At 38.6% G+C, this 11,804-nt stretch overlaps 1 protein-coding gene across 1 annotated transcript; it reads left to right on the forward strand.

The window, feature by feature from the left end:
- LOC132163009 (predicted GPI-anchored protein 58) lies at positions 1 to 539 on the forward strand. The gene is made up of 2 exons (XM_059573207.1): positions 1 to 222; positions 297 to 539. Exons 1-2 carry the CDS (start codon positions 1 to 3, stop codon positions 537 to 539), a joined length of 465 nt encoding a protein of 154 aa, XP_059429190.1.
- The last annotated feature ends 11,265 nt before the right edge of the window (positions 540 to 11,804 follow it).

Raw genomic sequence — 11,804 nt, forward strand, 5'->3', positions numbered from 1 at the left:
ATGGCCAAGGCTCTGTCCTCCCTCTCAATTCTACTTGTGGTTCTCTTCCATTGCATCACAACTTCAGCCCAGCCGGCTGTGGCTCCAGCCAAGCCCGCCGACTCCCCGGCTCCGCCCGCCAATGCCCCAGCTCAGCCCGCCAGTCCCCCGGCTCAGCCTGCCCTTCCCCCAGTCCAGCCGGCCGCCAAAGCCCCAGCCCCAGCCCAGCGTGCCCTGGTCCCGGTGCAGACTGGTGCCACCGACGTCACCAAAATCCTTGAAAAGGCCCATGGGTACTCTGTCTTGTCATTTATCAGGTGACCAAAGTGCTTCTCCCGTTGGACATTTTCAATCCTAAGCCTAAAAAAGTAGCAGCAGGGCTAGCCCCCGTAGTCGCACCAACATCGTCGAAGCCTAAGCCAACAAAAGAGGACGCTCCGCTGACTCCGTCTGCCGCTGCCAAAGTGGATGAGGCTGCTGCAGTAAGTCTCACTAGGCATGGAATGTTGGAGTCCATTGGAGTTGCCGTGGTTGCATTCTTTGTGATCAAACGAACTTGATCGTTTATAAGTAACACTTCTATTAGTTTATTTGCTCTCGAGGTTGTCTAAGTGCGGCAAGATTTTTTGAGTTGGGTTCAACGGTCGTGATCAGCACCAAGGGCTTTCAAAATAAATGCCTTTGTTCCTTGTTCTGTTTGGTTGGGTTTGGTTTGGTTTGGTTTGGTTCGGTTTTTTTTTGTATTTTTGTTAGTGTAGGGGAATTTTATGTTTGTACTTTTTCATCTCTATTGCCCTTTCTGGTTTTCTGATTTATATATTCTATTAAATTTGTGATTTTTGCTTTTAAAAAAAAAAAAAAAAAGAAAACACTATTAAAAAAACCAAGTTTAGTAACGCTTGAAATAGAAGCCTTTTAATAAAACATGCCCATATGGGGACACTTTAGTGTACAAGCGCTCCTAACATGCCTCGGGGGGCGCATGAGGGTGATGTCCCGTGTGCATCCAGTACCTCCTCTAGGGGTGAAAAGGCGGGTGGTTAATAACTGACCGCTAACCGCACTAACCGTTAATCACTAACCGCTAACCGCTTTTGAAGGCTATTAGAAAAGACCGTTAACCGGCTAGGCAATTATGATTAGTAGTTTTTGGTTATTTATATTTAAACGATGTCATATGTAATATGATATTATCATATTACAATAGAAACGACATTGTTTTGATTTATTAAAATTTTTTAATTTTTTCTTCTAAAAAGAGGTTATTAGAGCTACTGGGCGGTTACAGTTAGCGGTTTTAGCCAATAACCACTGACCATTACCGCATTTTCACCCCTACCCCTCTCTCCCTCTCCCCCAGTGCCTTCCCCTCTCCCTTTTTCCAGCAAAAGATCGCTCTCTCTCTCTCTCTCTCTCTCTCTCTCTATCACTCTGCATTCCTCTACCTTCTCCTCAGCCAGCTCTCCTTCCCCTCTCCCTTTCCGGCCGGCGAAATCCCCTTTCTATCTCTCTCTCTCTCTATCATTCTCCGGCTAGCAACCTATTCTGCCGCCAATGGAGCTCCTCCGCTGGCCTCGTCCTCCTTCTCCATCTACTAGCAGACCAGTAAGCCTCCCCCATATATATATATATATCCTTTATTTATATATTTACATATACCTTAGATTATTGTTTCTAATGAATTGGTGTAGATTGTTCTTTATTTTGATGTAATTGGAATGAGAGAATGGAAAGATGAACTAATGGGATAAAAAGTAAATTTTAGAATAGTTATCTCATAAAACATATATTTTTTGGGGTAGAAAAAAATTCATCATAGATGAGTTCTCTCATAAAAACAACCAACTAAGAAGAAATTTACTACAATTCTAAAAGTCAATATTAGGCACTCTTTATTTATTTATTTTTTTTGTGAAAAAAATAATAATAAAAAAAAGTTTAAAGAACCAAATAATTAAGAATGGCAAAAGCTTACCTTTGTTGTTTACATATTAATAACATATTATAAAAAAACAATATAATATGTAAAGTATACTGTTTATTTCGTATACATTATAACACACTTAACTTTACGAATACATGTTGTTTACTTATAATGTAGTCATGCTATGGACAAAATAGGAGGACAAAGTTTAGGGGTTCGGATGACTATATCAATGGAGCCAAGTCATTTGTTGCATTTGCAGTTAGCAACTCTAGAAATAAGGAATTCATAGTGTGCCCATGTAAGAAGTGTAAATTGAACAAGAGACTCAATCCACAGTTCGTTTACACCCATTTAACAGGTGGAACTAGTATTTTGCTTGATTACCCCGAATGGGTATGGCATGGAGAAAGGATGTGTAATCCTATTATTCAAAGAGAATCAACAGTTGAAGGATATTCTACAGCGCCCCTTACCTAACGAGTCAAGAACTATGAATGACATGCTGGGTGATATTTTCGGCTTGCACAAGATCAGAGTAGAAGAATTTGCTGGTGGCGAAGTTGATGATGTGACTGTGAGAAAATACTACAACTTGCGTAAGGAATCAGAGAAGCCACTAGATGATAAAAACAAACATAGCAAGTTGGGTGCTATTGTACATCTATACAATTTGAAGTGTATAGGTGGAATGAGTAACACTATATTCACTTCGTTGTTTGAGTTCATCAATCAGTTACCATTGACGGATGGTGAAGCCTTGCCAAAAAAATACATATAAGGCCAACAGGTTTTTAAGGGACTTGGGGCTTGAATATGAGAAGATTCTGGTTTGCCGAAATGACTATATGTTATTCTGGAAGGATACTAAGCAATTATATTTGTGTACAATATTAGAATTATTAAAGTGAAAGAATGACATTAGAGCTAGTGAAGATGGGCAATCCCGTCCATCTAAAAGATGGCCCGTTAAGGTGTTGCAATTGTTTCCACTGATACCACGATTGCCAAGGTTGTTTATGTCACGATATTTCCACATGTGCTGTAGGACGATATTTACCTATATTTTCGATAAAAACAAAACTAAGGAAAATATCAATAATAATTCTTGGAGGAACGTTGCTTGATCGAAATTTTATCCATTCTCAGACAATGGAAGTACAAAAAGAAAATTGTCACGATTCCCGCTGATTGTCAATTTTATATTAGGATTTTATTTTATTTTATTAGGACTTTATTTCCTTTCCTTAATCAAGTTAGATTTACTTTAATTATTTTCCTTTCCTTATTAGGATTAGGTTTACTATTGCTACTAGGATTAGGTTTACTTTCTCTACAAGTATTTTTCTCTTCTATAAATAGGCTAGCTTATTATGTAAAATTAATCCATTTAATTATTATCAAATCAGAGAATTATCTCTCAAATAATCTATGGAGTTGTATCTTTCTTTTAGCCCGCGGGCTTATTTTTTATCTTTTTGGGAAGAAGATGAAGATGCTTCTCCTTGCAGAATCAAAGACGCTGCTATTTGATTAGTTACCTTGGTCTTCTGCTACTTCAGTTGGTATCAGAGAAGGCTTTATCTTGATCATGGCCAATCAGCGCAACGGTGACAAACTTCTCCAACAACGGCGCTTGTAAGGGAGGGGCTCTTTCAAGAGCCGAATTCATGGGGTATTCGAGCCGGCATTATCCGGATTCGATGGCCAACTTATACCACAACAACAACTTCTATAACAATGTTGTTTATGAGAAAGATGTTGTTTCGAGATCCGATTACCAACGATACATCAAGCGATGAGAGGCTCCTTCGAGATCCGAATTTCAGGAGTTTCGGCAGACGGTGCAACAGGAGATACGTCAAATGCAGAGGACGTTGGAACGCATGCATATGGGTTCCCATTGGAATCACAGGGACAATGATGCCAAAGATGACTATGGGATCCGAGTGAAACCTGTTCAGTTTTCATATGTTGATAGGTTCTTTGACGATGACATAATTCACATTCGACCTATCCGTAACCATATTCATAAATCTCCAAATAGGCACTCTGCCTATGAAGAGAATATTAATTATGGCATAAAAGATGTGGAAGCTGTTAATTTGGTTAAAAAAGTGGACTTGCCATTAGAGAAAAAATATGTACAGCCACAATCTTTGGTTCCAACGACTACATCAATGGAAGAATAGCTATCGCCTCCTCACTGTAGGTACAACTCATCACGATCACCACAAAAATTGATGATTCTTTTAAAAAAACGGTTAATTTGAAGATGACATCCATGAAGAAATTGTTGAAGGAATTTTTCTAGAAGTAGACAAAAAGGAAAAATCGTGTCTTCATGCTATCTATGTAGATTTCTCCAAATACCTTTCTTCGGAGAAGTTGCGTGTGCCATGTCCCAAAGAGAACTCGAGGACAAGTTTTTTTCAAGGTGGGGTGTCTGATATAGCACGATATTTAACTACGCTTGAATAAGGGCACTTGGCGCATGTCTCAAATTATAGCAAATAGACTTCAATTTAGATATGTTTGTACAGTAAAAAATGCCTTCAAATGGGGCATTTTAAGCCAAGCATTTCTAAATGCAGAAGGGGGTGCCCACGTGGGCAATCACACCTTTTTTGAAAATGGGGTACTTGTATTGTGTAAATATATAAATGATATAACAGTTGTCGAAAACTCTATACAAGAAAAGAAAACTAAGTTATAATTAAAAAAATCATTAGAAATTTTGAAATTATTTTTTTATTTCCAATTAATTTTTATTATATTCTAAAAACATATTTGGGTGACTTCTGAAATTTTGGAATCAATTACGGTTTTATTTAATCTGTTTTTCAACCCAACTCAAATTCATTTAACCTAACTAAAAATATAATTAAAAAAAACAAATAAATTAATCCCAATAAAAAACAATTCCACACAAAAAGTAGGAATAAATTATAATTCCTAATTTTTGAAGGGATTATAATTTATGAGTAATGCTAGATACCATCTTTTTATCCTCCTAAAATCCTTCTAAAGCTGATGTGTCTTTTAAAATCACCATTGGATCAAAATTCAAGTATGATTCATCTAAAATTTAATAGTGATTTTAAAAGCCACATCAGCTTTAGGAGGATTTTAGAAAGATAAAAAGATGGTACCTAGCATTACTCATAATTTATTATTATTATTATTATTATTATTTCTTTAGCCACATTTCTCTATATAAAGGCCAATAGCCTACTTGTTAGGGAGAACACTACTCAACATTCATTTTTCAGTGAACTCTTCCTCCTTATGCTACCACCATAAGTTCCTCATCAAGAAACTTGTTAGGAAGCCAGTGTTAGTTGGTGGAGTTCTTGAACCGCTTGAACTCTATCAACCCAACTTTGTTGCTGAACACACTTAGGGAGGTCGAGACGGCTAACTAGCGCAGTGTACTCACGCTCGATGTCGTCTCTGGACAAGTGGGCAAGCACCCCTTTTTCCAAAAAGGGCGCTCGTATTGTGTAAATATATAAATGACCTAATAGTTGTCGAAAACTCTATACAAGAAAAGAAAACTAAGTCATAATTAAAAATAAAAAATAAAAAAATAAAAAAATAAATAGAAATTTTGCAATTATTTTTTATTATGTTCTAAAAACATATTTGGGTGACTTTCAAGGCTTAAAGGCTTATTTATAGGGTGTAAAACAAACCCTAGAAGCCCTAGCAATCTCAAAAAAATTGTACTTCAGTCTCCTAGTCAAATTAGGAAGCAATCCTAGTACAAATCGGAATAGGATTTGTCCAGATTTGCGTTCTTTTATTACAGGACGATTTTGGCATAGCAAACGTCCGAATTAGGAAAATCCTATTTCATAATGATTTGTAGTATTTTGAGTTAACTTTTCACTACCACTAGTTTCACCTCAATCCAATACTTAAGCAGAAATTTATAATTAAAATACTAAGACATGTGCAGAATCCAAATTTGAATAAAATCCGATTTTAACTCAAATTAGAGAAATTCCGATTTAATCATTTCTTTGATTTGATTAAACTTAACCACATCATATAGGTCCTCTATTATAATTGATTAAGCTTAACCACATCTTCTAAGTCTTCTCAAAGTGCGCTTTAAGCCCAAAATCAATGGTATTTCTTGTATCTTTATTAAACATCTGAAAACGCTAAAATAGCGCCAAATCAAACAAATAACAATGCTAAGGAATTAACATATGCGAGTTACGAGGCTTAAATGTGCAACATTCGACGCTTATCAATAATGCTAGGAATATTTGTGGGTATCATTCATGTTAAACCATCACAAGACTTCACTTGTCCTCTAGGGATATCTAAAAGGATTGTTGCATACGCTAATTGCAATCGTACATCCCACGAAAAAAAGAAGTAGTTAGTTGTTTTTCAATTTATTTCCTATTTTGTATTGCTAAGGGACTAGCAATACGTCAGTTTAGGAGTGTGGTAAGCGCCGAATATTACACATTCAAGCCCCTTGACTCCCATATGTTAATTCCTTAGCATTGTTATTTGTTTGATTTTGTGTTGTTTTATTGTTTTTAGGTTTTCACTAAAGATGCAAGAAATTTCATTGATTTTGGGCTTAAAGCACACTTTGAGAAGACCTAAAAGATGTGGTTAAGTTTAACCAACCATAATAGAGGACCTATGTGATGTGATTAAGTTTAATCAAATCAAGGAAATTGTTGTTACCGTGCAAACAATGATGAATAATATGGAATCGAAAAGAGAGAGATCAAGAGAGAGTCGAGACACAGATTTACATGGGTCGGCAATGTGCCTACGTCCACAAGAGAGAGTGCGGCTATATTTTACTATTCAATGATTTAAGGTTACAACATAACATATTTGTGGGAAACCTTAATTGTAAGTATTCTGGAAAACCCCAAAGTACCCCCCACAACTTATTTATCCCCAGGCCCACATAAACTAATTATACCCAATGGGCTAATAGTAGAATATGAGCCACTTGTTCCAACAATGTCCACCTTGGCGAGTATTCACCTCTTTGAAGGTAATCAAGTATTGGGCCTCCACCTGGAACTAATAGGTTTGGGGATGTCGCCTCCTCTCCTCTCATTTATAGCACCTGGAGACATTTGTCAAGTCCAAGTAGTGCTTGAACTTGTCTGTGGCAACATGCTTTGTCAACATGTTCGCTGCATTATCAGAAGTGTGAATCTTTTCAAGAAAAATTCACCTATAGCAACCAATTCCCTGATCTTGTGAAATCTCACATCAATGTGTTTGGCTCTCGCATGATACACCTGGTTCTTTGCCAAATAAATGGCACTCTGACTATCACAATACAATGGAACTCCACCTTGCTGAATACCAAGCTCCCTTACTAACCCTGTAAGCCACAAAGCTTCCTTTGCAACCTCAGCCGCAGCTATGTACTCCGCCTCAGTCATAGTCATCGCAACCGTGGACTAGATCATAGACCTCCAACATATGGGTCCTCCTACAAGAGTGAACACATAACCCTTGGTCGACCTCCTGTCATCCAAATCCCTTGCATAATCTGCATCTACATACCCGATGACTGACAAATCACTTTTCTATCTGACAAAATTGATGCCATACTCTGCAGTACCTTTCAAGTATCTAAAAATCCAGTTGACTGCATCCTAGTGTTGTCTCCTCAGATTCACCATGTACTTGCTCACCACACAAGCTGCATGAGCCAAATTTGGCCTGGTACATACCATAGCATATATCAGACACCCCACTGCATTGGCATATGGGACCTAAGACATGTCTTTAGTTTCTTCAACTGTCTTTGGACACTGTGAGGTAGTCAAACGGAAATGATTCGCCAAAGGTACATTCACCGATTTCGCACTCTCCATGCCAAACCTCTCCAACACCTTCTTCAAATTGTCGGCCTGAGATAGCCACAATCGCTTAGCATCCCTGTCCCTACAAATCTCCATCCCAAGAATCTTCTTGGTTGTGCCCAAATCCTTCATGTCAAATTCTTTACTCCATAAAACTTTCAGTTTGTTGACCTCCACTATACTCTTAGCTACAATAAGCATATCATCCACATACAACAACAAAAAAATAAATGAGCCATCATCAAGGCTCCTCACATAGACACAACAGTCATACTCACATCTCATGGAGCCAATTCTAATCATGTAGGAGTCAAACCGCTTATACCACTACCTTGGAGATTGCTTCAGCCCATAAAGTGACTTCCTCAATTTATAGACCAACTACTCCTATCCAGGTTGACTGAACCCTTCTGGCTGCTCCTTGTAAATTTGCTCCTCCAAATCACCATGGAGAAAATTTGTAATACCTCAACTTTTTAAACCGTTTTAAAAAGAATTTTAAACCCTTACTCAACAAATAGCCTTCTAAATCAGCCCTAAACAAAAAACCTTAAGTCATCTCAACATAACCCAAAGCCCTCACACTTACCATAAAGCCTTGAAGTCAAACCCAAACCTACCATTTCTGACCGTACGTACGCCTAGGGAACTAGACATACGCTCTTGTCCTTAGTAGAGGACATACGCGTGGAGACCACCAGATGTATGCTCTTGTCCTTAGTAGAGGATGTAAGCGTGTGGACCACCAGACATACGCCAGGGGACCACAACGAACATATGCTACTTTTTGGAAAACCCCTCAATAATACCCAAAACGTACACTGAACCCTTTTACCCAATGTGTAATAGTACCAGACGTATGCCCCAATAGTAAAGGACATCTGCTACATTTCAGAAGAGTTGGTAGCGCCCTCAACTTTTCTGGCCTATAAATACCACCCCTTCAACACCCTTTGAAGCCAACATTTTCTCCCCCAGGCTCTCTATAACCACCCTATAGGAGTGCCTTGTGAGTTTTGAGAGAGAAGAAAGGAAGCTTGTGTTCTTGCCAATTTTGAAGGTAATCCCTTGCCCGTTTTATGCTGTCACTACTATTTTATTAATGTTATGAGTCTCAAAAGATGTTTACTCATTTCCTTACAAACCAAGAATGTTTTCAAAAGAGTTTAAACAAGCCTTCGACCCTTTATATTGCATGTTGGTTGAGTTTTCTTACAATGCATGTGTTTATTTAATAGCCTAGAAGGAGTTATAGTAGCCTCAAGATCTCATAGGAGTGTTCAAACCCCATTAGGAGCTTTTGGCCGAAATGACTACTCACTGACCTGACGTACGCTCCTCGAGCCCGGATGTACGGTTAGAAGGTTAGACATTCGCCTTAGCCCCATTTGTGAAGCTTAGGCCTTAGCAACCCTTTATATTAGGTTAACCTAGTATTTTACTAGTAAGGGTCCTCTAGAACTGCGCATAACAACGTGTCGTTTTGCGTTATAGTAGGATTTAGCAATGTTGAAGGATTCAAGTGATCGTACGAGGTAAGTAAACACTTGCGAACTCTTTCCTTAAAAACGTGGAACATGTCAGCTGACTGACCACGAGTATGATATGAGCATGTCTACTTTTCATAATAACTTAGTAACTACTTTATCAACTGATTAATAAGATGTATCGTATGGTATGGTACACTAGTATGTGTGGTACAATGGTCTTGGGCTTACTATATAGACTTAATGCTATGGTCAAATGTGTGTGTGTTATGTGGGCTTTGGATCTAATGGTTTCGTGACCAAGGCGCAACCATTCCCTAATGGGTGGTCACTATAGGATGAATATCATTAGTGGTGTGGGCCATCCAAGGTTGGACTCGATTGTACCACTAATGGGATGGATGGTAGTGTACAATGGCTTAGACACTGGCATTGTATTACTGGTCCCTCGAAACAGTGCCAACCCTGCTGAGAAGGGGTAATATCTCGAATAGACCATACATGAGAGTTATGACCTATAAAGCATTAGTTTTTTCTGCATTAAAATACTTAGGTGATTGCACCACTCTTTTATTAACCAAATAATATTTTTATAGTGTATTAACGGGGACAATACCTCTTCTAACTGTTTACTAAAACTACAAGTTATTTCTACTTAAATGAGCTCAATCTTACCTAATTGTGAGGTTTAAATGTTCACTTATTACCCTTTTAGGAAGTTTCTCACTAGAACCCAAGAGTGGCATGGTTGCCACTACGGACCTTGCCTTAGAATCTTCATGCTGCTATCAGGTTTCTTTTACATTATTATTAGTTGCTCTATGTCTTTAATTTTCGAGGATTATACTTGTCTATGTCATGATTTAATAGTTTTCTCAGGTTTATATCACCTTCCAATGCATTAATTCTAATAATGCTTAGAGGGGCAATTCCTCATTTAGCCACAAGTTGGTCTAACTAGGGTAATTGCCAGTAACCATGCCAGGTTAGCCAAGGATAATTTTGGGGGTGTTACAAATGCTGTCTTCACATGCATCTGCTCCAATACCATGTCATAATGAGCTACCAATGCCAATACCACTCTGATAGAAGTATGCCTGACCGCTGGGAAAAATATTTCCTCATAATCAACCCCTTTTTGTTGTGAATAACCCTTTGCTACTAGGTGAGCCTTGAACTTTTCCCCACTTTTTCTGATACTGGTTCCTTTTTCTTGAACATCCATTTATTCCCTATCGCCCTCTTCCTCTTTGGAAGGTCCACGAAATCCCACGTCTGGTTTTTATGCAAAGACTCCACCTCTTCCACCATAGCACCCACCTATCTGCACTTCTCTTGACTATTGACAGCCTTTTGAAAGTAATAGGATCTCCACTGCTGTTGACAAGAGCATAAGAAACCATGTCTTCAAAACTGTACCTTGTTGGTGGCCTGATAGTGCATCTAGGCCTGTCTGTGGCAATAGTATGATGCTCCTTAACTCCTGAAGTAGAGGTCTCTATACCCTTAGAAGTGTTCTCCTGCACAGGAGTCTCTAACTCCACTTGCACCACCTGCTTATCACCGCTACTAATTTATGGCACCTGCTGCCCTTTACCCTAAGTACTCTTCAACATGAAATTTTCATCAAATACCACTTCTCTACTAATCACTGTCTTGTTTGCCTTCGGATCCCAAAACTTGTAACCCTTAACCCCTTTCCCATATTCGAGAAAACACATTGTCTAGAATTTGGATCAAGCTTCAATTGTTCTCCACTAGGTATCTGCACATAGGCTGGACAACCAAATATTCTCAAACCAAAGTAATCTACCTTATTACCTGTCCACACCTGCTCTGTAACTTTCCCATCTAGTGCTGCCCTCGGTGACCTGTTGATCAAGTAGCACGCCATACTCACTGCATCTGCCCAAAAAATCATTGCAAGTCCAGCATTCAACCTGAAACATCGTGCTCTCTCTACAATACACCTATTCATCCTTTCCGCCATACCATTTTGCTGTGGTGTCTTCTGTACTATAAAATGTCTTTTTATACCATGCTGCTCACAAAAATCCCTAAACTTGTCATTTGTGTACTCAATTCCATTATCTGTCCTGAGGCACTTAACCTTCTTCCTAGTCTAGTCTCCACTTTAGCTTTCCACAACTTGAACTTGACAAACGTTTCCGATTTGTGCCACATGAAGTACAGCCAAACCTTTTTGGAGAGATCATCTATAAAGATCACGAACTACATATGTCCTCCTAGTGACGCTGTCCTCACTGGTCCCCAAACATCTGAATGAACATAATCCAGAATACCCTCTGTCTTGTGTGTGGTTGTCTTGAATTATACCTTATTCTACTTCCCTAGAACACAGAACTTACAAAAATCAAGCTTGTACATTTTAACACCCTTCAACAGATTTCTCTTATGAAGCTCCAACATGCCCCCCTCACTCATATGACCCAACCGCATATGCCACAAAATAGTACAATTGGACTCAGATTCCGTAAAGGCGATTCCACCTACAATTGTACTTCCCAATAGTTTATAGATATTTTTTAAACT

This window comes from Corylus avellana, chromosome ca10 (assembly GCF_901000735.1).
Source record: "Corylus avellana chromosome ca10, CavTom2PMs-1.0".
Taxonomy (NCBI): domain Eukaryota; kingdom Viridiplantae; phylum Streptophyta; class Magnoliopsida; order Fagales; family Betulaceae; genus Corylus; species Corylus avellana.

Bases quoted from the DNA above. Each gene is read 5' to 3' on its own strand.
- LOC132163009 (XM_059573207.1), top strand. From the start codon at position 1: ATGGCCAAGGCTCTGTCCTCCCTCTCAATTCTACTTGTGGTTCTCTTC. The intron at 223-296 runs GTGCAGACTGGT...GTCATTTATCAG, and splicing joins CCCAGCGTGCCCTGGTCCCG to GTGACCAAAGTGCTTCTCCC.